This window comes from Daktulosphaira vitifoliae, unplaced genomic scaffold (genome assembly GCF_025091365.1).
Source record: "Daktulosphaira vitifoliae isolate Bord-2020 unplaced genomic scaffold, ASM2509136v1 Scaffold_3, whole genome shotgun sequence".
NCBI lineage: Eukaryota > Metazoa > Arthropoda > Insecta > Hemiptera > Phylloxeridae > Daktulosphaira > Daktulosphaira vitifoliae.
The window spans coordinates 17,332,019-17,345,283 of NW_026099574.1; the positions used below are offsets into that span (position 1 = coordinate 17,332,019).

The 13,265-nt window shown below is 25.1% G+C and overlaps 2 protein-coding genes and 1 long non-coding RNA gene across 10 annotated transcripts in view; 1 reads left to right on the plus strand and 2 right to left on the minus strand.

Annotated features, from left to right (window-relative positions):
• The window catches only part of LOC126901265 (calcitonin gene-related peptide type 1 receptor-like), a 71,668-nt gene extending 71,440 nt beyond the window's left edge, over positions 1–228 (minus strand). Inside the window, exon 1 of the mRNA XM_050677645.1 lies at positions 126–228. The gene's annotated coding sequence lies outside the window, so the exon portion shown is untranslated. The remainder of the gene's footprint in view (positions 1–125) is intronic.
• A 1,596-nt stretch (positions 229–1,824) lies between these two features.
• The window catches only part of LOC126901261 (TBC1 domain family member 30-like), a 28,822-nt gene continuing 17,381 nt past the window's right edge, over positions 1,825–13,265 (plus strand). Inside the window, exons 1-3 of one of the 5 annotated variants that reach the window (XM_050677629.1) lie at positions 1,825–1,895; positions 2,032–2,205; positions 11,640–11,883. In XM_050677629.1, the coding sequence (XP_050533586.1) occupies positions 1,860–1,895; positions 2,032–2,205; positions 11,640–11,883 (454 nt within the window). In that variant the 5' untranslated portion in view covers positions 1,825–1,859. Of the gene's footprint in view, positions 1,974–2,031; positions 2,206–6,351; positions 6,441–9,421; positions 9,449–11,639; positions 11,901–13,265 lie in introns of those variants that run through there. The other 4 variants (XM_050677627.1, XM_050677631.1, XM_050677630.1 and 1 more) reach the window with 4 other exon arrangements.
• Positions 1,828–13,257, minus strand: LOC126901274 (uncharacterized). 4 transcript variants are annotated; one of them, XR_007703003.1, is made up of 4 exons: positions 12,791–13,257; positions 8,894–9,078; positions 2,101–2,203; positions 1,828–1,973 (listed from the first exon to the last, which is right to left on the minus strand). It is a non-coding gene; the product is annotated as an uncharacterized LOC126901274 (long non-coding RNA). The 4 variants fall into 4 exon arrangements; XR_007703002.1 differs by lacking the exon at positions 8,894–9,078 and having other exon boundaries at positions 12,791–13,210; XR_007703005.1 differs by lacking the exons at positions 8,894–9,078; positions 12,791–13,257 and adding an exon at positions 4,836–5,724.

A 13,265-nucleotide genomic window follows, 5' to 3' on the forward strand; every position in this document is an offset into this window, starting at 1 on the left:
TCCACACTACTGTAGTTATTTGTGTCAGTAAAATAAAGACAAAAATTTTAAACATTTTCTTTATAAAACTTTTTTTTTCAATTATACTATTCATTCAAATTTATTCTACATCATCCTCTACTTACTATTTTTCATAAATAAATATATTTTGAACAATTTGAACGTTAATCATTTAAACATACTTTAATATTAATCAAAGGATAGGAAATTCAAAATATTAAAGAAAAAAAATACCGACATAAATTTTCAATATTCATTATATTTAACTTTTAAATTAAAATTTTTATTCAAATAAAACTAAACCATATAAAATGTATTTAAAACCCGAAACTAAACTCTCAATTTTTGTCACTTGTAGAACTTAAATAATTTCTACTACTAGTGTGTTCAACTAAAAATTTATCTCATCGAGACATAGGACCATGATTGCTAAAATTTCCTTGACCCAAGACTGAATAAAACATTAATTTTTTTTATACGTTCATAAAACCTAATTGATAAGATAAAAAATGCTCATGCTAGAATGAGCTATTTAATAAGCTAATAAATTTAATATTCGTCAAACAATTTTTTCATAATTTTCTTAAAGTTATAATATGATTTTTTTTTTTAAACACTAAATAACATTAAAATACACGTACTTTTGCAGCGTTAAGAACCATAAAAATGTCAAAATTCACAAATTTTGTTTTTTTTTTTGTAAAAGTAGTAATGTCATTCTGATTTATTGTCTTTATTTTAAGAGTTAAAAACTATTTATTTTCATTAAAATTATAACGATAAGTAAAAATTAAATTTTGTATGAATAAACCCTGCGTTTGATCTCGTTTTGCTTACCTTTGAAAACCTTTTTATTATTTTAACGATATCATTATTTTCTTATTTTTCCTAGAACAAAAGTTTATTTTCTTTGAAACCATTGAAAAATTTAATTTATTTCATAATTTTGTACAAAATATAAACTTTTATTTTAGAGCAATATATATGTAAAATACGTTACGTTTTCATCTAAATGAAATTGTATAACTTAAAAATCATGTGACGTCCGGGTAAGAGTTACTTTTTAATAATTTGCGTAATTGCACTTTATTCATCAAAGTTGATTGTTATTTAATAATATTATATAAATATACAGTAATTTGTATTGTATAGTTTTTCTAACGTTGTATAATTTCGAAATACAAAAATATTTTTTTCAAAAATAATTATTTTTTGTTGTCGCACAATTATAAAATAAAATATCTTTTTCACAGTCGTATTTTTACAATTAAATAGTCTTCTTGTCCCTAATGGTAATTTTTGACGTAAACAATGCTCAAAGTGATTATCAAGTTCCCATTATCAAAAATTAGTATACTCGATGGTACATACGAATAGCAATAATGCAAATCAGGTCATATGGCCAATGTACTCGCACAATAGAAGATAAGGCCATAATCGGTCGTCCGGTTTTCGATTTAATGTTTTTGAACAATAAATCCCAAGAGTTAGTACGTTGTGGCATAGACCTGGTTACCAGACTATAGTAAAATAAAGATAACAATTAAACGACATAAAAATATTCGTAAAAAAGTTGCGACGACAAAATTAGTCGTTTGGTAATAAGTGTAGCGCATTAACATGGGCCGCCGTGTACACAAATAAATTAACGCATTTGAACAAACAAACGTCGAGGTTTTTTTACCTTCTCCTGCATTAAATACAGACGTGGATAATAATACAGACACTTTACACGCGGCGTGTCATCTACGTTTAGTCAACGCGGTGACAATGATTATGCTGGTACCCGTCGATCTGCTACAACTCGGTGAAATAATTACCAACTACACGCGGTCCTGTTGAAGACTACTGTTTCTACAATGGTGAGCACACCCGAGCCCAGTCATGTTCTTACCCCGATCGATTCGGCATTGGTGCAACGTGTCCAACCGGTAAACGTCGATCAATCCACTCGGAACGGATCTACAGCAGACCTTCCCGCGGTCGGACGACCTGGTTCTTGTGGTGGTACATTTCATGTGATGCCGGCCNGCGATCGATTCGGCATTGGTGCAACGTGTCCAACCGGTAAACGCCACTCGGAACGGATCTACAGCAGACCTTCCCGCGGTCGGACGACCTGGTTCTTGTGGTGGTACATTTCATGTGATGCCGGCCGATGTCCGTACCCCTCCGTTACTGTATTCGCCTTCCTTGCCAACCTCTGTAAGTATAACATTGTGTTATCTAAAGAGTGATTACAGAGTTATGTAAATGTATACAGAAATATTTTTAAGGAGGACGAGAAATCACGTTCCAAAAATATTTTATTCCGATCGCGATTATGAACTTGGAGACGTTTTGCGAAAAATTATAAATTTTCAACATTTTAAAACTTACAGAATATTGTAGACACACGTTTTTTTATAATTGAAAACCAAAAGTAAATGTTTGTTCCTCACCGGTACAAGTTATGAACATTAAGTCACACGTGTAATTAATTTGAAAATAACCCAAAAGTATAAAACGAAAACCAACTCTGACGCATTATAACTTAACGTGTCTTCAATTAGCATGAAACATGTCTCTTGTCAATTATCATTAAATACAAACATTTCGTTTTTATATAAAAGTATAGTATGTACTTTTTAGTTATACTCCCAAGTAGATTATTACCTGAAAAACTTTCTTCCACAAGACTCGTTAATTTAATTATAAAACTTTACTAAGACACAACACGCATAACACTAAAAAATAGCTATAATAATGTGAACTTGATGGTATAAAGTTACAAATGCATTTTTTTACATTCGTTTACAGAATAATTATTTAAAAGCGTTTTACTTATAAATTAAGATTAATATTTAGGAAAAATAAAAAGCTCTAAACTTCTAGCAAATAAATACTTTTTTGGGGAGTTTTAGAGATACCTACATAGGACATAATTTTTTTCAAAAATCCAATAACCTAAATTAAAAATTTGTCGGGCGTATTTTTGTATATCTCAAAATTTAAACGTTATTTCTTTAATTCGTGTTTAACGTTATTTTAACAACGCAATTGAGAAAATTAACGAAGTCAAAACACATACAATTTTAAAACTATTGTAATAAAAAAATTTTAAGTCTAAAGCACTTATTTATATTCAAAATATGTCAGTGATACTGCGTTACTCAAAATTTGATAAAATGAGAATCTTTTCTATATCTATAAAAGAACTTATTTTGAAAAATGTTTCAATACAGGTGATCCGTTTATCATAACCCACTCAATTACTTACACTAAACCTTTTGACATAATTTTTAAACCCATCAATTAAATTTCAATAAGATTGATGTGAAGATATTTTTTTTCGCAAAAATGTTTTTGTTTTTATTTTTAATAAAAGCAAAATCATCCAAAAAAATGATTTTTTTTAGCTTTGATGCAAAACGTATTAGTTTTACCATGATCTGTTTGTTTTTTTTTTTTTTGTCTGTGTCTGTCACTACTTTTCTCATCTTTCTCTAGACCGATCTTACTCGGAATAAATATCACAAATCGTATCTAGTCGAAGACATTAACCTCAAAAATTGAAAAAATTTCCCTCGTTCCCCGTAAATGGGGGAAATCTCCAAAAAATTACGATTTTTAAAATCGGTAAATTCCGACTTTTTTTTCTAAAAATGTGAAAAATTTATACAAATAAATTTGTATCAACTTAACTTTTGAAAATGTTCCGAGAAATCTGCGTCTTTAAAATATATGTTAAAATAAAGTTTATTTTATGTACTAAAAGTTAAAAAAAAATTGTACCGACGACATATTTTCTATGTGCAAATGGCAGTCAAAGTCAAACAAAAAATAGGAGTTATTTTTGCTTTTGGAATAATTTACCAATTTCTTAAAATTAAACATTATCTACAGATTTACATCGAAGCATTTTTTATAATAATGATTTTAATCACTATCAGATATTATCTAAATTTATCCCAACTATGCCACGTTCATACTGTACCATGACCCCACTGTTTAACATTAAGTACATTTCAAATATACATAATGGTAAATATAATTTTTCCAGCTTCGTACTTAAGTTAAAAATATTTTGATATATAATATAATATAACACAATGAAATATATTTTGATAAAATAGTATTAAATGATTTATATATATATATATATATATATAAGTATATAAATAACTGCATCTTATAAAGTTATACAAAATTTGTTAATTTGGAGGACAGATTAAAAAAAAATATTTAAGGACTTGAAAAAAAATCCAAATATGATCAATAATTTTATTAAAATTGTAAATAGATATATATTATTTAATGTGATTTGATTTTAAAATTATAAAAGATATATTTTAATTTAAAAAATGCAACCGTTGGTCTTGAATAAGTTTTTACAAATTTGATACACTCCGGTGGCCACATTTGAGGGGACAGCGGATTACCTATTGCCAATTTATATTATACAAAGCGATTGATTAATTATACCTCATGCAAAATTCTTAAAAGTATAAAACATATAATCTTTTTCTTTTCAGAAATTAATACTATTCTATAATTAAAAAAAAAATCGGTTCTTCCATCTCTCTTTCTTTTAAAAGAGTATCAACTTGAGGCATAGTTAATCAATCCCTTTCGTGTTAATGCATGTGACTAAATACCTTAAAAAATAAAAATCTTTCACATTTTAGAACACTAAAGTTAGATACCATCACACAAATGTTATGTATTAACTCGTCAGCTCTTCTTAAATATAAATATCCATATCTTTGAAAAAAATTCTCTGTCTATGTCTGTATGTAATTTAAACTAGGTACCCTAAATTAGTTTAATATAAATTTTATATTAATAATACCAACCGACAACATAGTGAGTTTGATAATGTTGATGGCCACTCGAAAATCGCCGGTGAAAAGCTTGACACCATTTAGAATTATACGACCTGGTCATATGATTTCTTACGCTAGTCCTTATGAACTCCTGGTATTAGTTTTGATATTTGTAATAAAATACCGATACCAATCTCATATAGTAATCAAGTAGACTCGTAACGTCTCACCTACTCATGAAATCCTGGTACAAAATTTTACAAAACTCTACTAGTAATATTGTTTAATAATGTGGTCAAGTTGCTAATTCCTCAGATTGTCCGGCTGATCATCCGCCATGGCGTTACAAACGACACATCTCATAAAAAAAATAATTAGACGATTGTTTCATAACAGTAATCATTTTCCCATGTTTATGTATTATATCAAAATATTTAAACTTTTGTTGTATTGGCGGTGCAGAGTATCGAATGTTTTAAATTTTTCATTTTAACAGTTTCGGAATTCAACTCGTTTTCAAAAATTCTGACTTTATTCTGTTTTTAAATCTAATTCAAACACTTTTTAAAAGCACAACATTAACATAAGACGTTTTTTTTAATTTATGAAACTCGATATATTTTTGAATCCATTACACTATAACATATATACTTAATATCATTCTTTAATATTTATAATAAAGTTATAATGTGATAAAATTACCAAGGGGATCCTTGTGTTAATATTTAAGTGATTTATTAGATTTGATGTATGACACTTAGTTACTGAGTAATTCGTCTATAATTGTAAAGAAAAAGTCCTAAAAATTTTGTTAATTATGATTGTTTAAAAATTGGTTAAATTTTGATTCGCGGAAGAAATAAAAAAACAACTAAATGATTAAATGATTGTGATACGGGAAATGTAATTACTATTTAAAAATTACTATTGAATTATAATTCAAAAATATTATCGTCCATATTTTTTAATTTAGCATATATTTGTTATTATATTAATTGCAATAAAATTCAATTAAATATTACCATTTGATTTTTTTTTATTTTTAAAATCTGCTGATGTTGAATAATAAGTATGATTTATGAATAAAAATACATTTCATTTGAAATTTATAGCGTGTAGTTTATAATATAATATAGTAACTATCAAATATTATATAGTAGTTACTTACTTGTAATTAACACAATATAATAAGAGGACAAGTTAAGGCAGTATAGTAATGGTCAAATAAACTTTCTCTGTAGGACATTAATTATAACTTTTAGTATCTATACCCATAAATTAAATTTTGCGTGTTTAAACAATTAATTATTTATTACCCCAAAAGAATATAATTCCTTTATCTGTATCATTTGACGTAGCCTTCTATGATTATATGTATAAATGGTTTAATTATCTCTCAAATACGTGTTTCAATAAATATATACATGTAATATTATCAATCGTTGACATTACATATAGTAAGCACAGCTATAAATGATCGAAAAAATTGTTTTCAATTTTCAAGAGCAATATCTTTAACTAAATGCAGTTTGTGATCTTTTAACAGATCGTTGAACGAAATCGATCCGATGAGAATGAGAAAAAGTGGCGACAGACATAAAAAAAACCAGCACAGTGAGGCCGTGGCATAGTTAGGTTCAGTATAGATTTAATCTGATAGTGATTAAAATCATTATCATAAGAAATGCTTCAATGCAAATCTGTTGATAATGTTTAATTTTAAAACATTGGTGGATTATTATATATATTATTATATAAAGCAACATGATCTCCTATTTCCTTATTTATATCCTGATTACAAGTTTTATGATTTATAAGCGTAATATATGTATAAATATTTATTATAGCAATTAAATATAGTATGAAATTGATATTTAATAATTTAGTATTGTAATTTTTACAGAGAAATTATTAAAAATTATATAACTATAACTTTTATGGCAAACGTACATAAAAGTTAAAGGTCTTGATGCAATATTAAAAAAAAAAAATTGTTTGTTATTTATAAATAATTATTTATAATAATTTTCATCCAATACCAAATTATACTTTTCTAAACCCATTTTTGTGTTTATTAAATGCATCAAATATCATATGAAATGAAATTTTTGAATTTATATGAAACTACCAAAAGATAATATGGTCCAAAATGGCTCGATTACCTCAATCTAATAAGTTGGTCAGAAATGTTGACTTATTTATTTCTTAGTGTGGTATTATCCAATTATTATTATCCGTTTGTTCAAACTATAACTAGAAACGACAGGCTGTGCAAATGCTAATGATGTAACAAAGGAAAAAGAGATGGAGAATTAATGAGGTTAGATTGTCAATACCCTGGACGCTGTGCTGTAACATATCCGACACATATGATATAATATATAAAGTATTATCCCATAAAGGTTTATGGAAAAACCACTAATATTAACGACAACAGTTAATATTTTACGTAGGCTAATAATGACATACAATCACATAGATAATTTAATTTATTTAATTGATCTTCAAAAGCATCCAGATTTCGTTTTAATAATTCAATTATTTTTGCTAACAACATTATAATGTAATGTTTTAGCATAATACTTTATTATTAATTTTGTAAAAAAAAAAAATTTTTAATTCCTCTAAAATGTTATTTTATAAATAAATAAATAAAGCTTTTTAAATAAGTATAAATATAAGACATATTTAAACTCAGTGTAATTTTACTAGAAATACTGTAGACATTTATTACATAAATAAACGTTAATTTTAGCATATAACATTTTAATGTTTATTATCTATTTATTAAATAAGATTTAAGTTTATAAAACTGAAGTCAAAAATTAATCTTTCTAGTCATTTGAACCATAGTTACTTCCTCTTCAACTCGTTACAATAAAAAGAAATAAATAACAAAAGATAGACTTGTAATGAGAGGAAATCAGTAATCATGGTAAGCATGCTAGAGAAAATTTTTTTATCAAAAAGCGAAGTGATGACAAAAAAAAGTCATTAGTGCCATATTTCATAAATATCGGCTTTAAAATATGTTGATAGCGCTGATCCAGTGGGGAGCTACCCACTGGATCCCCTCTCTTTAATACGCCATTTAGGCGAATTGTATTTTATTATTCTGTTTTAAAGGTGTTTGATTACTTAAGTTTCAAGTAGGAGTTTTAAGAAATATTTAAGTTGAAATAAATTTTCAGCTAAAGACTTAAATAAACTATACTTCCATTAAAATTATAGCCATATATATTATTAGTATAACTATTATGATTTCATAAACAAAAAAAATTATGAAAAAACAAATCAAATTAATTTTATATTTTAGAGCTTATTTTTGCCGCATTTACAATTAGTATTCTTTTTGATGTACGTAAATAAATTTTCTTAACAATAAGTTTCTGGAAACACGTGACGAAGAAAGAGTTCTGCGATTTACAATATTAAGATGAATTCAAAAAAACCCAATTCAACCTTACTTATATGAAATTTCGCTGTAGATTTCTAATCTGCTTTCAGATTTTCCACAACACATATAATTACTAATTAGTAATTAAACGGTAATTATACATTTAAAAACTCATAAAAAATGAAAAAACAAATTTATTTTTCATGAAATTCTCCAAATTTATTTTAATTTAAAATATTAAATATTTTTAATAATATTCGGTATGTTGATATCTTATTTTTAACTACGAACAAAACGTGTATTATTCATTTTACTCCACGTTTTTATTCTGGTCACTATAGCAACTTGAAAAAAAATAAAAATATTATTATGATAAATATTTATTTTGAAATAAATTTCATTACTTTTTTTTCGTTATAATCATTAATATCCTTTGTTTTAAAGTTTTCTTTTATTTTTGATTTGTTACGTTACATTGGTTCGTTTTGTTATAGTTCCATCAAGTGAAATGTCTTAGAATACCCTTATTGATATTACTTAGTTGATGTTTTTTCCATTTGACCTTTCTTTGTTTATTTATTAATGCTATTTTTCTCTTCTACGTAGAACCTTATTAAGTACTCTAATACTTCCTTAGTGAGCTCTGAACTATTAAGGTTTCTAACTATAATCAAATTTAGCTGTTACTTACCTGTTTATGATTCGGCTGTTATTTATAAATTCTTTGGTAAATTGAAAACAAGTTCTCAAATAATTGTACACCGATTAAACAAACAGAAAATTTTTGGAAATTGACTTTCATTTCTACCTAAATGCAATAGGTTGGTGTTTTTATTTCACAACCGTACCAACTTTATTTACTTAGAACCGCAGCTGCTACAAATATAAAATGTATTTGACAGTTACCAGTTATGTCAATAAAAAATATTTTGTTAGCATATTTTTTATTTTTAGTAAAAAAAAATATATCGAAAGCATTGAATTTAAAAAACAATTATATCTTTTTTTTGGTATAAATAAAATTAATCCACCAACAAGTTATTAACCAGTAAAGCGATTATAATTATTTTTTTTATTTTAACAAAATTTTCTCAGTTGATGCTTTTATTTTGTGTGAAAATTAAAGTACTCATGTAGATCAATAAATTTTCATCTGCAACATTAATTTTCATAATCTATTTATCTTTTTTTAATTAAACAAACAGAAGTATGGACTTTAAGCTAATATTTACAAATGACAACAATAGTAAATATTAGTTAATTTATTTAAATTATATGATATTATATCTGTATCTATTACTTTAAGTATTTTAGCTTTGATGCGAAGCTGAGAAGGTATTAATTTTACTATAATGTGTTTTTTTATTTTTTATTATTATTTTTGTGTGTGTGTCTGTAAATGCTCAATCTCAGCTCTTGCTGGACCGATTTTGATGAACAATACGTCAAAATGTCATAAATTGTATCTAGTCGAAGACATTACCCACAAAAATCTAAAAAAATTCCCTTGTTCCCCATAAACGGGGGAAATCCCTCAAAAAATTACAAATTTAAAAATCGTTAATTTTCAACATTTTTTCATTTTTTTTTTTTACTTAAAGCTTCCATAACTTTTTTAAAAATGACCGAATCAATATAATTTTTTTTTTTTTTATAGATACCTTAGGTATTTACCTATCATTTAATATATTTTTGTGAACATTTGACCCTTACTAGCCCACAGAAACGGGTTTCAAAATGGCAAAATTAACTTTTTCAACTTAACTTTTGAAAATGTTTAATAAATACTGACACTTTTATATATATCTTAAATTAATGCTTATGTAATATACTTTAATTTGAAAAAAAAAAATTTGTCTTCATGGTGAAAATGACTACTGTATTTAGAAATATGCTATTTTTGTATTAAAATTTTGGGTTTTGTATTTTATTTTATTTTAAAATACCTGAGAAGGAAAGTACATTGATTTTCATAAATATTATGAAAATGAAATTTATATAGCATAGAAAGTTAAACTTATTTAAATTTTTTTGCTTTTTTTGAGTAGAGAAAAATAACATTGAAAGTCGAACTAGCTTAAATTACTATTTTTTTTCAGTGAACTGAAGCGACGTACAGTTGCTGAATCGGTAACACTTGTGTTTTACGCGCTTGAAGTACAAACATCCAACCCGTGTAAAGGAATTTTTTGCATTTTTTTCTTAATTCTTTTTAAGTTAGAATAAATTTTCAACTCATTTGACTTTTATCAAATTTCAAGAAGAAATTTTTATTCATATTAAAATTATTTTACTATATTTTAGATTTTAGCTTCGATGCAAAGCTGAGAGGGTATTTTTTTGTGACTATCATTTATTTTCTCTGCTCTAACTTGACCTACTTTTTTTAACGATACGTCAAATGATTATAATTCGTATCTAGTTGAAGATATTACCCTCAAAAATTGAAAAAAAATTCTAATTTATCAATTAAACAGTTACTTATCACATGTTTTCCATACAGACAGTTAAAATCATTAATTTATAATGTTTTCAAAGTATTTATTGACGAATCAAGTTCGATATAATAGGTTTCAATTCCAAAATTAAATCATTTTAGTTTGTAATTTAATAATTTCATTACTCTATTTGTGTATGCAACTACTAGCTTATAATATTCCAAATATTTTGGTAAAATGTTGCTATATAAATCATTTCTAAAAAAATGATTGTTAGGTCTCCTGAATTAACAATGGATTTTTAGATCTTTTTAATAATTTTTTTTTATTAGTTATTTTAGTTAAAGTAAATCATTAAAATTAATTTAGATCATATTTCAATTGAATAATCTTTTTAATCACCAAAAGTGACCAGGAAATGATTATTATTATTTTATTTTAAGTTATCTATTAGGATAAAAATGCAAAAAAATATTAAGCTTTTCTGATAAATTTACTATAAAGTAATTATACAATTTCCTGACTGCATATTAATCTTTACGATATAATTTTTTTAATTCTTCTAAATTTTCCTATTTAATGATGTCAATTTCAAACTGGCAAACTGAGCTAAAATTTATGGTAATAAATTAATTTTTTTTAATTATAAACTTTCACAAAAATATATAAATAATATTGAAACATTAAAAAATTATCAAAAGAAGAAAAAAATAATTTGAATAAAAATGAAACACCTTTACTGTAATATTTGCATTTCTAAATACATTCACAGTCGTTAACAAATGAGTGCAGAAGAAACAATACAATCCGTATATGTTGCCAAATTTCAAAATCAGTTTTAAAAACCATGAATCTTAATTTTTAACCTCTATAGATAGCTAAAAATGTATAATAATCATATGTATATATTACTGCATACTAAAAAAGTTTAAAAAATTCCTTTTCTAAATAGTGCAAAACTGTAAAATTTTATATTAATTGAATTATATATTTTTCTAGAACCCAGTTCGGAATTCCAATGAAAATAACGCACACCCCAATTTTAGACGATTTAATAGAGCTATTTGTAATCAAAAAAGATATTCTGTTGCCGATCTTATGGATCAGTTGCTAGTGGATATTTATAAAATGGGTCACTACAGAAGCATCGAGTCCGAATCTTCAAACGAACAGACTAACTGGAGTAATCAAAGTGATCAGTTTTCTTTTACGAGTACTAGCGCCAAAAGGCTTCAACGAAAAAGTAGATATAATATAATTGTAATTAACGTTTATATTACTTATTTGATGTTTTACAATTAAATTAAAAATTCAAATATTAAATTAGGAAATTATTCATGTAAATGTTCTAATTTACTAATAACTAAGTTCAATTGAGCTTCTAAATAAATGGACAAAGTTCTAGTATAAATACATAATTTTTTATAGCGACATGAAATCCCTTGTAAAAGTAGTATAATACAATAAAATATTTGTGATTAAAATGTATGGTTAAAATTGCTATTCTTCAATTTTTTTAGTGATAACTATTAAATTACAATTCAATTCATCATTAAGAAAAAAATAGTAAAATAGTAGTATTTTATATTAAAATACTTCATTTCCTAATTTAATATCTTACTAAATCATTTTGAAAAAAATTGATTTGAACTAATTAACTAATACATTAAACAAGTTCTTAAGAAAATACAAAATTATCATTGTAAAAATACTAAAACATACACTCCCAAGTACTCATACATGGTTACTGTTTAATCTTTCAAACATTTTATTATATATACTAAATAACGGTACTCATTTGAAATTACAGGGATCTCATAAAATTAATTACGATTTACATTAATTGAAACACTCAAATTTCAATGTTTCACAATAATAACTCATTGAATGTTTTAAAATCAAAGTGAATTAAATTACTACACAACCTCTAAAGATAAATAAGAGATTAAATCAAAATTGTTTTTATTTAAATTAAAACTACTTTTTTGTAATATCCTACTTATCATAATATAATGTACAACTGTTAGGTTTGTGAAATAAAAAAACATATTTGAAGGTGTAAGATAAAAAAAAAATTTGATGAAACTTAAAACTAAAATGAACTTTTAAATGAAAAAAAAATATTTGGTAAAAGTTAACAAATTACTTACAATTTAAAAATACCGTGTAGATTGTCATTTAACTAATATAAACTTTTGTGCGTTGTATGTTTTGGTCCATTTTGCACTCCAAACTCTTATTAATTTCCCACATGTTTATTAGATGTACATTGTGTCTATTTATATTCATCATTAATGCCAATGACATTTGAATTTAATCAGCTGTGTTCTAAAATGTAGATTTCCCTGTTTGCTTAATAGTAATAACCATTTATTGGTTGGTATTAAACATATTAGATTTACAAGATCTGTTATATTAATATTTTATAAGTTACCACCTTATTACATAAAATGCATAAACATTCATCAAGTTTTTATGTAATCAGCTTAAATAATCAAAGAAATTTTTTTTTTTAATAAAATTTGACATACATAAGAAATAAATTACATTAATTATCTGCCCAGATGAGGTCTACACTAAATTTTATCTCTGTATCAATTTATTATAATTAAAGTTCATGTTACT